The 16,662-nt window shown below is 39.7% G+C and overlaps 1 protein-coding gene across 1 annotated transcript in view; it reads left to right on the top strand.

The window, feature by feature from the left end:
- The window catches only part of LOC122532916, a 329,341-nt gene that overhangs the window by 258,684 nt on the left and 53,995 nt on the right, over positions 1 to 16,662 (top strand). Inside the window, exon 4 of the mRNA XM_043662105.1 lies at positions 16,374 to 16,574. Within this exon, the coding sequence (XP_043518040.1) occupies positions 16,374 to 16,574 (201 nt within the window). The remainder of the gene's footprint in view (positions 1 to 16,373; positions 16,575 to 16,662) is intronic.

The following is a 16,662-nucleotide window of genomic DNA, read 5'->3' as shown; positions in this document are numbered from 1 at the left end:
AGAAATTTATTTTTCTTTCGTCTGTCAGATTGGTTCGATAATTAACAGACTGCACTGGCTTTGTTAATTAATCGCGTTGCAGATGTTATGCGTGTGAGTGTGTTTAGCAAGAATTTATATAGAATTATGTAGAATTATGAAAAATTATTATATATATATATATATGTGTTTAGTATACAATCTTGAATGTACAATGCGCGAGTGTTAAATATCAGACATAACAGATATTTGTTTCAATATTCCCGCGATCTCTGCAAAGTATAGTCTCTACCAAAGAAGCTACAAGACTCTACAAGACTCGTCCTAAAGAGATCTCTCATTCAAAATTTCGAGATTTATAAATTATGTTTCCAAAGAAATTTAAAAGTTGGAATAGAATTTGCACCAGATTCGCGAGTTTCTGTGTGTATAGTACGCGGTAGAGCTTCGTTTACCCGAACACGTCGGAAGGAGACCGGATAATAAAGCCTCGCTAGAGACTTTCTCCACATCTTTTGATTTCTCCTGTTCGTTTGAACGACACGAGACCGCGAACAAGATCAATTACAAGATCTCGTGTATCTTTCGTATTCGGGCGAACCAAGTTTAGCCGCAGTAGCAAAGCAAAAATGAGAGTTGGTTGATTCTCATCAACCTGTCCGCTCATCAACCACTTGTTCAAATAATCACCGAGGGACCGTGCGTCTTGGAAACGATTTCCTCTGGACAAAGTTCGAAACAACGCAGAAATGGTAGCGTCCGCACGCAACCAGCGCTGCGAGCGACTATAATGATCGTGTATCATCGAGATGCATGCGTGCACCTGGTAGACTAGTGATCCTAGAGAGAGAGAGAGAGAGAGGTAGATGGCGGATAGTTCCATGGCGTTCACCATTATGTCGCTCGAAAACGATTTGCAACGACTCGCCAAGCACTCGGGGCCATATTCCTCTAGCTATAGTAGTTATACGTTGCGAGAGCGCCATAAAGATCGAGTAATAGGCTGTTTAGTGTTTGTCTTGTAAAGACAAACGAGGACTGATGGGGTTCTGGTACTTCCTGGACGTTGACGTGACGGGATGTCTTCCTTCTTATCCTCTTCCCCTCCCCCGATCCGCGCTGAAGTTTCACAGCAACGACGCCATATTGGTTTCCAGTTGGCTACCTACGAGCGATTTCAATCTTGAATACCATGTCTTTGACACAGTGCTGGCAAAAAGTTGTCGATCGAACGCAAGTACTATTTAAAAGCATTGAAATGTTTGAGATACTAAGTTGTTGTAGATTTAAATGTTGTTCGAAATATATGGACAGCTAGAGATAGCGATGTCGATTGAATTCTGTAACATGAAAATACTTTCGAACACTTGCGTTTGATCGGAAACTTTTTGCCAAGGGATAGTAGAATGGTTTAATTTCTTTTGAGAGACGACAGTTCTTGTGATTCCAAAAAAGATATAAGTAAGAATTTGTATCAACAGCAGTGTTGTAGTTTTAAACTTGTTTGAACACACATTGAGTGTTTAATCTGTACTAGAGTATTAATCTGAGGCGTTTGAAGTAATTAGATTATTTATTAGAGGTTCGAAAAAATTTACAGTGTAGTATTAAATACAGCGAAAAGCATAATTGTACCAATGTCAATGAAAAATGACTGTCAGTTTTTTTTTTTTGAGATGATTTTTAAGATGATTTTATGTCACATAGCGGGTGAGAAAGCGAGGATACTTTCTTCTCGAAAATTGTTAAAATTCAAACGCCCGTAAAAACTTTCAAGAGCATAGCAGATTTTGTGAAAAAATTTTGTAATACATTTTCTTACACGCCTTTGAATTTTTACAATTTTTGAGAAAAAAGTATTCCACTTTGTCATCCGTTACATGATGTAAAATCATCTTTGGAAAAGAAGTGAGCTCACGACTGCCAAAGTGGAAACTTCGTATTTTAAAATTCTTTTCTTTTTACCAAATTATATAAGTTTAAATTATCAACAATTTTTCGTTATTATCTTTACTGTAAATAGTATACCAAAATAGTGTCTATCAAACAATGTTCAAAGAGAAATTTGAGAAGTATTCTTAATTTCTCATACGGTATTAAACTTTTAGACTTTTAGTAATTTTAATGAGCACAGGATCAAAGCGAATATTACATTCAAAAAGTCATCTCTACTCTACTTTCACATATTTTTGTAATACAAATCTCTTCAAGAAACAAGCACAAAATTATTAAAAATAAATTATTAAAATTATTAATAATAAAATTAAAAATAAATTATAAAAATAAATTATTAAAATTATTTCTTGGTCTTACGAAGATCTGAAGAGCAATTGAATAATTTTAGTGATTCATTTTCTCGAAAACTTGGAAGATATAAATTTCTATAGAACAGAATTTCGCCAATTTCTCTCGAGCATGCAGTTTCTTTCGCCTGAAAGAGACAATCAGCTCAAGCCTTTGATTGTCACGAATCGACCAATGTTCGCGTGTTCTTCGAAACGTTGCCATTAATTACGAGAGAGAATGAGAGAGAGGGGCGCTCGTGGTACAATTATCATAATTACATAGGTGCGTGCACCTGAAAGATATCGATGATCCCCTGGTAGGTGGCTAACGATAAACGATAAACGAGCCGTCTCGAGATCGAGTATCTCTGGATATAGATCGTTCTATGATCCTATTATGTCCGTAATGAATTTATGATCGTGATTATCGCTGGTCAGTTCGAATGTGGATCATCCTGTTGAAACTCTGGATACCGATACGTTTGAACATTTGCGAAGAAGTATCGACGCGAATTGGCCGAGTAGTGACTTGAGAAAAATATGTTAAAGTACAGAAAAGAGAAGACGATTCAACTCGAGGAATATTTTATTGAATAACGAAAGCTTGGACGAAGGTCAACTTCTTCAACTTGCACTTAATCCTTTAATTCTCTACAATTGGAACTTTGCACCTTGAGAAAAGAAACTCCGATTAATTTGATCGACACAACAGCTCGCTGAGCTTGTGATTGATAATCGATTACGAATCCGTGGCAACTCTGGTTCATTCCCCTTTTTTACAAATTTGTTTACAAACTTTGTCCGACAACTTTGGCCGATAATTCTCCCTCGGTTGGTTGAGAATGTCCCTGACAGAGGTTAAAGTCACGGCGACGTGAACTTAGGCTCGCAGAGAGGATGCAGACTCGTCGATAATCAGAGACAGGATGCGGCTGTCTAGGGGGAGAGCCGGCTACTCGTTTGCGAACAAAGAATCCCGATAACGAAATGATTGGCGGTCTGTCTAATTAAACGACAATTTACTCGCTTTACGTGCTTTATATTTAGCCGTTGGCAATCGCCGGAGACAGAGCACGCGAGTGGAAAGAAGCATCCGTGCAAACGGATCGAGGCTTCCTTCGTCTCTGTCGCTCTATCTGGCGTTGCATTCGGTCCTCGGGAAATCTCTAATCGTTTACCAGTGGAAGATCGTTGACAGTGTTAACGGAACGTGACGATGATGAAAGAGAATATATTTTCATTCGTTGGCACGTCGTTGGTTGATGCAACAGGATGGATTGCCAGCTATGAAAAATCTCGTTTCTCTTACGGAATGAATCGACTCGAAGATCGATGCCTGCTTGCTTGCTCAGTCAGTTTTCCACGCGTTTCTTCCGGAATTAGAAATTTCTTTATTCAAAAAAGAATTTCATTCGCGCGCGCGCGCGCGCGAGAGAGAGAGAGAGAGAGAGAGAGAGAGAGAGAGAAAGAGAGAGAAAGAGAGAGAGAGAGAACTGCGAGACTGTGCGCGACTGTGGATCCTTGAGATCTGACCCGACTGGCCTCGCCCTCCCCCCGGATAACGATCGCGATAATTACACCGTGAGAACGATAATTGCCTGGCGGCACGGCGTGCTAATAACGAACGAGCCCCGTCATATTTTCATGAAATGTCACATCAGATAATGGGACCCGGTTGCGAGAGAGCCGGAAAAGAACCGCGTCCCGCCGCGCGCTGGCGAAGTGAAATTGCGCGCCGATCGCGATTCCTCCGGCTCGATCGGTCGAACACACGGAGCCAGACACGGGCCACGGGCTCAACCGAGATAGCATCTGCTCGGACGACGACGACGACAACGACGACGGCGACGACAATGTTGAAAGTTGGGTCAATTTTCTTTTTTCGAAGGCCGCCGGAACTCGTGTCTACCGCGTTATCTGTCGCGTACGGCGAACGCTGTTCAACGATATCTGATCGGTCGACGACGCGTTGTCGCTGTCGCGTTCGCCGTTTATCGAAACGAATGATGAACGTCGCGGACGTTCTAATGCTCCTCGTTCACTGTGAGAAAGTTAGTACACGCGATGTTCTCCGCGATTTTTTCCTTCTTTTTTTTTTTTCTTTTTTCCCCAATCGGTCGCCGGAGAGATTAGACGATGGATCGTGCAGGTTGTTGTTTCTCGTCGACGTCCGAGTTTGTTTTTCGATCCTAGCACAACGAAGGATAAGAGTGCACCAGTGTCTCAAATTTGAGCTTCGTTGCGTCTGGTGTTGTAGTGCGTTTAAATAACGACAAAGAGTTGGCTGTCGAAACGAAACAAGCTCGCCGGTTAATATCGCGTCGGGAACGAAAGACCGGCGCGTTCCAAGAACGATATCGTAACCGAACGAAGACGCAGGACAACAGGTAACACTCCTAAAACCGAAGCAACCTCGGAGAATTAAGCGTCGGGGTGGAAAGATCGGCGGCGATCGGAGGACGAGCGTTGGAAATGAGGGGAACGCGACGCGATCCGACAGCCGTGTCGTACGACACGAAGATCGCGATAAAAGCGACGTGTTAATCGGCATCCACGATCGCCACGAACGGGACTCGGACTTATTAACTCGATAGCAGGGCCGACGAATCGATCGTAATTCACGGGACTCACGAATGCTCGCGGAGAGGTAGCCGGCTCTCGTACGTGATATCGCTGATATCGCGATAATAAATCGCATCGTCGCCTCAAATGAGCCCTCATTCTGCATCGACTCGGTGACTTGGATGGCCCTCCAGCGCCACCAGTAGGCTCGTGCGTGCGTTTGTTAATGAAGTTGTTTAGACTTTGAACGATTCAACGAGCTACGTTTCCCCCCTCTGGCGAGAATTCGCTAATCAAGCGTGTACGTTCGCTCGTTACGTTCAAATTTGATATCCTTCGTGATTTTAACGAGAAGTTTATGATTTGTTGGGTCGGTAATGCAGGACGATCTGCATATACAGGGTGACGCACTAACTTTGTGCATCTCGAATATCTCCTAAAGAAAGTTATTCGATACAGAGAGGTCCATAAATATGATTTTTAGAAATTATTTTCTTGCAAGCGGAGGGATTTCGGAGATTTCAGACATATTTCTTTATAATTTCTCTATAATTCTCTATGAAATAGTATTAACCTTCGTTTGTCGGAATATTGTTGGTTTAGGGGATGTTTCAATTTTAATTTTAATTTCATAGAATATATACGTGAAAGACAGTACGAATATGAGTGAAACTTTTCGTTTTTCGTACGATAAATATTACAAAATCTCTCCTCCTATAAAAAAAAATCATATATTTTTGGTCTAATAAAATTCCTTTACGTCTCCAAGAACAACGAGGATATTCAAAATGGACAAAGTTATTGGTACACCCAATAGTATATAGAATAAGAAATAAAATGAAAATAAAATAAAAAATATAGAAGTATAATAAAATATAGAACGTAAAATTTACTGACTAAAATATTGGTTTGTTCCTCATTTCCTTTCCCTTTTCTTTATAATAAAATGACAATTGTTCGCCAAGTTTAATTAACAGTAACTATTGTCACAGTCTACAGAATGCACATCCGACGTCCAAAGTCGGGGGAAGAGGAACGTTCACTGTGACTATCACGCCATCGCGTACACTTATTGCTCGGTATTTTCGTTCGGTCGTAAACGATTTCATTTCACCGGGGCGCTTTCTCGCCGATCGGCCGCGCGAAAGAAAAGAGTCAGAAGCGGGAAACGATGCGCCTAATGAACGGTTCGCGTGCGCTGACGTTTCTCTCGCCCGGTGTCGCGTGTGTACGCGCGGACTAATTAACCGGGAATGATAAAAGAGAAAGTGCCGACATTTTTCGTCTTCACCTCTGTCCCTTCCTCTTCTTTCTTTTCCTTCTTATTTTTTTTTTTTTTTTTGTTTTGTTTCGTCGCATGTGTGTTCAGAGACGCGCGTATTAATTCGTAACAGTCCCCCCTCGCAACAGTTGATAAACGAGGAGCGCGAAACGAAAGGGAAATTCCGTGTGAAAGAAACAAAGGAACCTACGAAACGAAAGGAGCGCGAATGTTTGTGTTGGAAGTTTAATGGCTGAGAGACGTTGGCAGCGTTACGTGGCGGAACGGTGAACGTGCCGGACGACCTGGAGACGTTGACAGCAATTTAGTGGCCGTTTTAAAGAGGGAACGGATTCCTTCCGCGATTAGCGGGCCCCTCTATTCTCGTTGGTCCCCCTCGAACGAAAGGTTAAGCGATGATTAATTGGACGCGAGGAGAAGTCGCCTCTCGTTACGACCGCCAGCTGGACGCGTTTCTCTCCCACGTGAACGTCCAACGTCCGCGGGTATCTCCGATGCAATTGATTTCTAGGTCCTTAACGAGGCTTCAACTAATAATATCGTCGAGATTGGAGAGACACGGGAAGAAGTTTGTTTAAGCTTTTCGTAATTTATTTCGGAAATTCATTTCTTGTGCAACGTTAAATTTTGAAACGTACGACTTGAAGAAGAATGTTGTCACGTGCACACACATGGTAGAAAGAGACGTAAGTTGATATAAATCTCAATGTTAATTTCTGCTAGTTAGGGGATTAACTTTCTTCGAGACAATTTGAATTTGAATTGTACCAACGACAATGAAAAATTGTCGATAATTTAAACTGATGTATACTTGGTGAATAAATATCATATCAACGATCCACCTGGTCCAATTTTAAAGTGTGAAGCCTTATTTTGACAATCGTAAGCTCGTTTGTTTCGTTTTTCTTTTTTTTTTTTTGGAAGAAGATTTTATATCGTGCAACGAGTTGGAAAGTTTACTTTTTCCCTCGAACATTTAATCGTTTCTAAAAGCAATCAAATTTTCTTTCGTTCCACCATCGTCTTAAAAATTGAAACTGTTGCTCCACAATGATCTTTTAAATCTATCTTTCTTTTTGCCATTTTATTGAACATTGAACATTAGGATTAAATGTTAAGAATTCTAGAATTCCTAGTTTATAGCCAATATTCAATAAAATGATGAAAAAGAATCACGCAGTTTTAAGATATTGTTATAAAGAAAAGACTTCGACTTTCAAAATGATAGATTTAATTATGAGAAAATGTTTACGTCGTTTGAATATTAACAATTTTAAAAAAATATCCTCGCATAATGTAAAGTCAACTTGAAAAAAAAAGAAAAAAAGGTTCACACCTTAAAACGAGACCAAATGGATTTTACAATTTCTTAATTTAAACTGTTACATGTATCCGTTCAAGTTATCGACAATTTTTACTCTTCATTATGCGTGTAACCGTATTAGCCATCATCGATTTATCAATATCGTGTTATTACACAAGACTCCATAGCTGACTGGAGAAAGGAGAAAGATCGAAGAATTGAAAAACAACTCGCGAGCGGAGCGAGCGCACGGCTCGTTTAAAATGCAGATTAGCTCTTAGGCTCTGTCTTTCAGCGCGAACCGCCGCCGCCGCCGCCGTTTTGCTCGCTTGTTTCTGACGACACGCGCTCCTAAGTCTTTGCGGCTTTTCGAATCGACTACACAATGCCTCCTCTCCATTCACAGAGTTCCCCACCGGAACCCTATTTGGCGTAGCTACCCGCCTGTATTTGTCTCCGCGCTCCGCGAACACAATTTCGCGATCAAAACTCGCGAAGAACTCCGCGTACCGTTGCTTTCTCTGCCTTGGAGAACTAGGAACTTGTCCAGCAGTCATTTGGCTGAACGCTTTTATCTCCATTGGATGATTGTTCCGTCAACCGCGAGCGGAACGAATATCGATTAGTGTGATTGATGTGTTGTATATGTAATACAAATTTATACAATATTAATATATAATATAAATTTTACAATTATTGCATATATAATATAAATAAAAATTGATAAAAATGCACCTAGGATCCATTTTTTATATTTATATTATATATGTAATAATTGTAAAATTTGTATTATATATTAATATTGTATAAATTTGTATTACATATATAATAATAATAATTGGATTCGTATTAATTAATAAATGAAAATTTTTCATTGGTCAATTACCATTACTTATTTCGAGTGATTAGTCCATTTTCATTTCGAACATTTGTATTATTTCATTTTGTTGCTCTTTATTAAACATCTCGTACTTTAAATACCTTCATCATGATTAATCGACGATGGATTAATTAATTATTGTAACAGTAGAATGAGAATTTTTACTACTGGCAATTACTTTGGGTGATTAGCCCATTTTTATTTCGATCATTTGCATTATTTCACTTTCTTGCTCTTTGTTAAATAATTTTAATATCTCGTACTTTGAAATTCATTATGATCAATAATAGATTAATTCACATTATTAATAGATTAATCACATTTTGCGCAGTTACAACTACAGCACAGAATTATTCTCAATGCAAGATTGCTCAACCGTACAAATTGGTTTCTCAAAGACTTTCAACTGGTGCCAATCAAAACTGTCATATATTATGTAAGAAATATCGTTCGTTGGTTCAAAGATTCGTATTTTGTTTCTCCTGAAAGTAGCTAGACTTATTCATTGAAATCAGAAATATAAAATAAGTAGCGTATGTACCGGAAACAGGTGAACTGGCCAACACTGGAGCATTTTCTCAGTCTGTAACGAGATCGAAATATCGATGTATCGAGATCGAAAGTCTCTATCGAACTTTCTTCAGGCTCGTTCAATGTTCTGACTGTCTTCGAACGTACGTTTCTACAGGTACATATGTACAACTGCGTACTACGTTACGCGTGAAAGAAATTGTACGGTACACGCACAAGTAGTGGAAACTGGGATTAACGAGACTTTGTCAGTCACGTAGCCAACGTCTGTCACTTTGATGGCATCCGGTACAAGAGAGGCCTTCTCTCGCGTTTGATCGTTTATTATGAATTCCTCCGTTCGATCGCGTCGATAACAGTTTTGTAACGCGCCTCGTTGTTGTTTTCTTACCAACAGTAACACGAGTCGAACAGTTACGTCGACGCGATGTTTGTTAATTTTTAAGAGAGTTCAGGTGGAACGCGAGCGAGAAGAAAGTTTACTTTCCATTGCAATTAGCGATTTTTCTGCCTCTGTGAAAATACGAAAGTTTGGAAATTTAAGAGTTCGATGATTTCAAGGATTCAAAGGCCCAAAGATTCGAGAGTTCAAGGATATGGAAATCCACACGTTCAAAAATTCAAAGATCCAATGAAATGAGTCAAAGAATTCGAGGATCCAGAGATTCGTAAGTTCAAATGTTCAAAAATTTAAGCATTCAGAAATTTACAAATTCAAGTATCGAAAAATCTGAATGTTTAGAAATTCAGGTACTCTGAAATTTAGAAGTTAAAGGGCAGAGAATTTTGTTTCGCTTAGTTTTATTTCTTCGCCCCTTTCGTACGTCTTTAACTCTTTCGCCATTGAACAGGGCGCCAAAAGTGTACGAATTTTTAAATAAGATCTTTCTTGAATTTCCTGGTAACATTTTGACAAGGATGTCTTTTTCAAACGATCTTCAATTTTTCAAAAACCTAACCTAACTAAAATTCTAAACCTATCTAACCTAACCAACAAACTAATCTAAAACCTAACCTCTAAGAAATTAACAGTTATACCTATAGCCTTTTTCAAATTGCGATAGATCAAAAACGCTTTTTCATTACTAATTTATTATTTTATTAATTATTAATAATTTCTCATCTTGTTACAAATACTCCACTGTCGAGTAGAAAAAAGTAGAAAGAGCTCGTCTTGATGTCTGACGTGTATTTTTAATACGTGATCACTCCGACACGTCAATAGATGCCGTCTACATCGGTCGGTTGTAAAACGAAATGGTTAATCCCACTTCTTCGTTTCACAAAACCATCGAAATCCCAAGAGCTCGTAAAAATGATCGCGTCGGTGTACTACAGACACGATCGTGCGATATCGTTCTCGACACTTAAAACGCTTTCCCGACACCTCGCAGCCGAGAAATTGGCGGCGAGTGGCGCTTTCAACGATCCGCAGATAGTGCAGACTAGGTGAACGGTTTGATTTACACGCTTCCTATCGCCCGGCGTATCCGGCGGTTAACGTCGATTTCGTGGTCCAAGCGCGACGTAAATTGAAGGGCTCTCGATCTCGATAGATCTCGAGCGGTGCGAGTGAAAGCCCCGGCTAGTTTCGGCGCTAGATACATCTCTGCCGGTCCGTTTACCTGCCTAATGAGACAACGCGGTGACAGCCACGGGCCCCCGTTTCTTATCGCGTCCATCATGAACCGTAGCCGTTGGCCCGTTGTCGACGTCGCCGATTTCGTTTCCTCCAATTCCAATTGTCGCCTCGTCCAGATGAAATTACCAGATATTAGCACGTCTGTGTCGCGCCTTCGCTCTCCTTAGCTCTCTTCTTTCGCAGCTCGGCGAGAGGCGAGCTTGAGAGAAGAGATTGGGAATTGATTTAGTAATTCACGAGGATATTTAATTAACAATGGTATTGGTACGAATAATATTCATATGTAACAGTTGATCATTTACTTCAGGTGACTGTGATAAATTTTATGATAAATTTTATCAGTATAAACAACTTTGTTTATATCGATAAATAACTGTATTGGTGTAGTACTGTATAATATAAATAATTCATTGGTATTGTATAATATTATGTATTATTGATTTGTATAATAAACTATACGTAGTAATATAGTATAATGTAAATTTTATTAGTATTATATATATATATATTATAGATTTATTATAAAAATTACATAGTATAGTATATTTGTATTATGTATATATATTTATTATTTAATATAGTATAATGTAAATAATTTTATTAGTATTATATATATTATTGATTTATTATAAAAATTATATATACACAGTATAGTATATTTGTATTATGTATATATATTTATTTATTACTTTATAGAATATAGTCTTTTATTACTGTACGTTTCGCGTTCATATATTACAACGATGGTCAAAGCATTTTGTCGCTTGATGTAAACGCACACTTATTGCCAATGTCCGTATATTAACATTCAATCAGAATGATACATAGTTTGTTAGACACGCTAACTTTACATTTACAATAATCAGCACGGACGATTCTGCTCTCCAACAAAAAATTTTACGATAACATCTCACCTCTGAATAAGTTTAAACAATCAGTTTTGCAATACATTCATTAACATTCTCCACTTCGATACGTAACACATGCGAAAAAATCGTATAAATCTCAAAAGAGGAAGCTTGTCGACCTATCGGTTTACCTTTACTACTTGAAATGCTCTGTACGATGTTCTTCCAGTTGTTATCTACATCCAATCGCTTCAAACATCAATATTTCCACAAACATTTCACGTCAGAAACTTATTTCTAACATTCTTCGTCAGTTTCCTCCGATACAACGGTATATTTCGAAGTGTATATCTCGACAAGTCCTGTTGCCCATTCTCCAGCTGCTTTTCGTTGGAATCCACAAGCGAGCCTACAAGATCCCAAGCCAGTTTCTATCGCTCAAGTGTTGTTCAATGAACACGCAAGGGAACGCAAAGGCACGCGACACGCGTTCGCGTTCTCGGCTTAATTAACCCGCATTCCCCGCTGGCTGGATTGTGCAAACTTTTCCTCGCGATCGCCACGTGGGAAACGTGGTTTTTCGCGATCCGTATCCGCACGGCCGCCACCACTCGACTGTCAAGCTGATTCGTGCTGATTTTCACCCGCCTCTGCGACTCTATTATCGTCGTTATTTATGGCGGTTCTTTCTACCGGCGGAGAAAAAGTAGTCGGTATCGATGTTAGGCGCGGCGCGGAACGCGATAACGGATACAAGCGCTTGATGGAAATGTCTGGCGCGCGAGCGCGTGTAATGAATTCCTAAATGACTCGGCTGATTCGAAGATAACGTCTACGCTAGGTGTTGGGTTGTTGATTGATACTGTTGCGTTTATGGGACTCGTGGTGGCGGATTGAACGCAACCGTTCACCCGTCACTCTCGTCTCTTTCAAACTGCAGTCTGATTTTTCACGCGGCGAACTTGTCCAGGAATTCGTAAAGCAAGGTACCTTTACTAGGCGAGGTAATTAGTTGGCGAGTGGATGATTCGTTGCATTGGATTGTCCGAAAAGTAATTGCGTTTCTTTTCGAACAGTGTGTATCTTTGTGGCGGCGCGCGCATTTTTGAAACGAGCTTAACAGCAACGACGTCGATTGCAAAAGAAGAGAGGAGAAAATAAAATAGCGGGAAATATATTATACATATAATATGTAATATTATAAATATATTATACATATATTTATTATATTTAATATTATAATATATAATATTATAAATATATCATATACAAGTTGTTAAGAATCAAACAAAGCAAAAATTAAGTCGGCATTAAAACATCTCGTTGTTCATCAAATTAAAATAAACGGTAGTTGTGGTTTCTTGTTAATCCTCGTGATATATTTATTAAAATGGGGCAAACCTCCACGTAAATTGATGACCCCGACGTGATCTCCATGTGATACACAAACTAATGAACGTTCGCGTATTTCTGACAGTGTCACGAGAAGATTTGAATCACAAGAGCATTCCGAATCGCCGAAGGTAGCCGCAGTGTTGAAATTTCGATCTCATCTCCAGGAATTCAGTTTCAGTTCGTCTGAAAGTCCGCGTGCGTCTCTGTCGTTTAATTCGCTGCGGTTGGTATGCGGGCAAGGTGTGAGCATTCTACCGGTCGCTTTTATTCGCGTGTTGCACCGTCTAATTGCTTACACGTTGGGCCGCGCATCGATGCGCGTGGGCGAGACACCAGGTTCTGAGAGTGGCGTTGCAACGTTGCCCTTTCACTGCCTCTAACAAAGAGAAGTCCCCCGAGACACGAATTCTACTCGTTCTTGGGATTCTTTTTTTCACTCTGACCGCTGTCAGAGACGTGGCATCAATGGCGACTTACGTAAAATCGCGAGGATGTCGTCGTGCCGATCATTACGCAGAATTCGACGAACATTGGTTTTTTTTTTTTCTCTCTTTTCACGTGCCGACTCGTAAGAATCGGGGGGCCAAACAAGGCAGTTAAGGTTTTATTAAGCAATTACGGACGTGAAAAAGCGTATTACTGGAAAGTCTTCGAGGCTCAATAAGGAAATAACGAAACGTGCTTACGTGAACGCTTGTTCTGCCCGACCTCGTTTCCCGCGTACGAATCTTTCTCTGCGTTTCTGTTCTCGCGCGAGCGGCTCGAACAGATCACCTTGGACCTCGGCGTAATCGTTCGAACTTTTCACGCGTACAGCTTAAACGATCAGTGCCCGCGTTGCGAAACACTTTTATACCATAACCGGATAAGAATTCGAGCATTTATCTGTCGCAGAAATCTTTATTTACGTTGTACGAGACACTTCGAGGTTTTATCAAATTGTAAGAAAAGACGAAAGAAGAAATCGTCGGAATGCAGCTGTGCGAGCAAGATTTCAAAACTAGTTTTTAAAATTTATTTAAACATCACTTTCAGAGTGTTCGTGGCTGTCATATTTCCAAATATCGTTCACTTCATTTGTATTGAATGCAATTGAAAAAGGGAAAGAAAGAAAGAAGAAATCATTAGAATGCAGTTGCACCAAGATTTCAAATCAGTGATACAGCTCGAAACTCGTCGGTCTTAAATTTCATTTGAAATTTACTTTCAGAATGACATTCTTGACTGTCATATTTCCAGTTATTGAATTTTTAATATTGACTGCAATATTCTGCTCTTGCTTATACAGAGTGTTACGTAACTTGTAGGATTCACTCTGCGGGAGCTGATTGTACGCCTAAAAATAATGAAAAAATGTCATATAAATATATGTCCTATCTGTCTTCGTTTATGAGATATAATAAATTTTATAAACAGTAATTTTATAAACTCTGAGATATAATAAATTTTATAAACAGTAATTTTATAAACTCTGAGATATAATAAATTTTATAAACAGTAATTTTATAAACTCTAGTAAGCTAGTGGTATATTCAATTTTCATAATAATCATAATTGGGATGAAGAAAACTCACATGTTATTGTGCATTCAAGACGTCAACACCAATTTAATTTAAATGTATGGGCCGGAATAATTGATAAATTTTTAATTGGACCTTTTTTTCTTGATGACAAACTAACAGGCACAAAGTACGTTGATTTTTTGAGCACGCGTTTACACGAAATATTAGAGGAAATTCCAGTCGATATTAGACTTCGCATGCGGTTTATGCATGATGGAGCTCCGTCGCATTTTAGCCGAGTGGCTAGACAATTTTTAAATCAACACTTTGCAAATAAATGGATTGGTCGTGGAGGTCCTATTTGCATGGCCTGCTCGTTCTCCGGATTTGAATCCATTAGATTTTCATTTGCGGGGACATTAATAATCTATTGTACACGCAACACCGATTGAAAATGCTGAAATACTACGAAATAGAATACAGCAAGGCTTCCGATAAATTCGAGAAACACCAGGAATGATAGAGAGAGTAACCAGATCAATGACAAAACGCGTGCAGGCTTGTCTTCAAATGCAACGTATTCGTTTCGAGCATCTTTTGTAAAAATAATTAAAACAGAAAATTCATTACATCTCATAAACGAAGACAGACAGGACATATATTTATATGACTTTTTTTCATTATTTTTAAGCGTACAATCAGCTCCCGAAGTCCCACAAGTTACGAAACACCCTGTATATAAAAAAAAAAAAAAAAAACCAGACAACGCGCATTTCATTCCGCTCTCCAGTCGGCAAACGCAATTTGGAATCCAACGAAACTCTAGACTCTCGTCAGGCAGAAGCAGGTCAGACCGTGGGACACGGTACGACGTACTTCGCTCCACGAGCGCACGTCTACACAATTTTGGGCGTATCCGCGTTGATTACCCTCTAATCACCGGTGATTAACGTTCCCTCTGGCCGGGGCTTGGCTCTGCAATTACCCTCCCTTTCTCTGGTGTAACTTATTTAGAGGAATTTCATTAGCCGCGGAGCTTCCGGCTTGCTTTTAATTAATCGTCCCGATTGTTCGAGGCCCTTTTCATCGTTCCCTCTGAACTGCGGCCGCTGGACGATCCAATTGACGTGAGAAACAAGGGGACCGAGAATCACTGTTTCGCGTGTTTACGAGCATCGTAAACCAATGTGAGCCTACTCCCTCCTACTGCGCTCACGAGAAAGTAATTGGAACGCGTTTGTGGGTGTTTTATGCTTTCGCAAATTATAGGGTAAGTTAGTATGGCCGCGATAAATAATCGTAACTCTCCGCGTGGGTTTTGTGCCGCTGGTTTGTTTCGAAAGTCGTAATTATTTTTCTTTACGTGATTGTCACTGTTGTAACTCGAGCAAAGTGGCCGCAAATGTAGTGCTTTCAAGATATTTTTTCCTCTGTAATTTAAAGGATGAGAACGTGTCATTTGTTCATTTACATTCGCGTTCATATTCGGACACTAGGTATAAACGGTCACAACTTTGTAGAAGGAAATCGGTACAATATACTCATGGAACTTGGCTTTGAAGCGAGGAACGTTTATTCTCATCGTTTATACGCACCGTTTGTCCTAAACTGTTTTTCGCGTAGCGAATGAGTGAATGAAGATACTTTGTTAATGACTTTTAATTGTCACAGTGTCTAACAATTATGAGAAAATATTTTTCATAACTGAGTCTACGATGAGTTCCAAGCTTTCCCTTTAAAGTGACCCACTAATACTTGATGTACGACTTTTGCTCGATCTTTAAATCTATCGTTAAAACAATTTCTCAATGTCTTTACATACCGCAACAATTTTCCATTGTGGTTGAAAAGTATTTTGGAATAAAACGAATCATCGAAATAAAATGTTTTGACAATAGAGGATTCGAAATTCAAATGAACTCTCATTTATTGTGCAATTTTGTTTCACGAATATTTACCACGTGAGTAACGCGAGCATTTAAAGAAATTTAAAGAAATTTTCATTGCAATAAATATAGAAAAGTACATGTGTTTTCTCTTGTACGACCAATTTTTTTTATTCCTCGCGACTTTGTTATTCCTCTACGAATAAATTTTCTGCAACCTTGAATAACATTGGCCGGTTATGCGAACCAGCAGGATAATGAGCATGATTCCGTTGCAGGGGAACGAGTCGGTGGTACCGGAAGGCTGGCCTCTGACGTTGGGCAGACGTGGCCTCGTCCTGCAGCTAGGAGAGCTCGAAGCCTCCGCGCTACGTCTCGGGGAATGTTACCTCTGCATACGCAGCTCGGCTGCAGTTGCAACCACCTCGGGGAGCGGCGAAGTTGCCGCTGGTGAAACCGACGAGCGAAATACCGTCGAGGTGAGTTCACGTTTTCCGTCGTCGGTTTCGTCTCGTTTCTCAGCCGGCTCGCGATTTCCGATTTCCGCGGAATTTCGTAATTACAAAA

Source organism: Frieseomelitta varia, unplaced genomic scaffold, assembly GCF_011392965.1.
Source record: "Frieseomelitta varia isolate USP_RPSP 00005682 unplaced genomic scaffold, Fvar_1.2 scaffold_483, whole genome shotgun sequence".
Classification (NCBI taxonomy): domain Eukaryota; kingdom Metazoa; phylum Arthropoda; class Insecta; order Hymenoptera; family Apidae; genus Frieseomelitta; species Frieseomelitta varia.
Note: the sequence above shows the minus strand (reverse complement) of the source record. Positions and strands in the feature narration are given on the sequence as shown.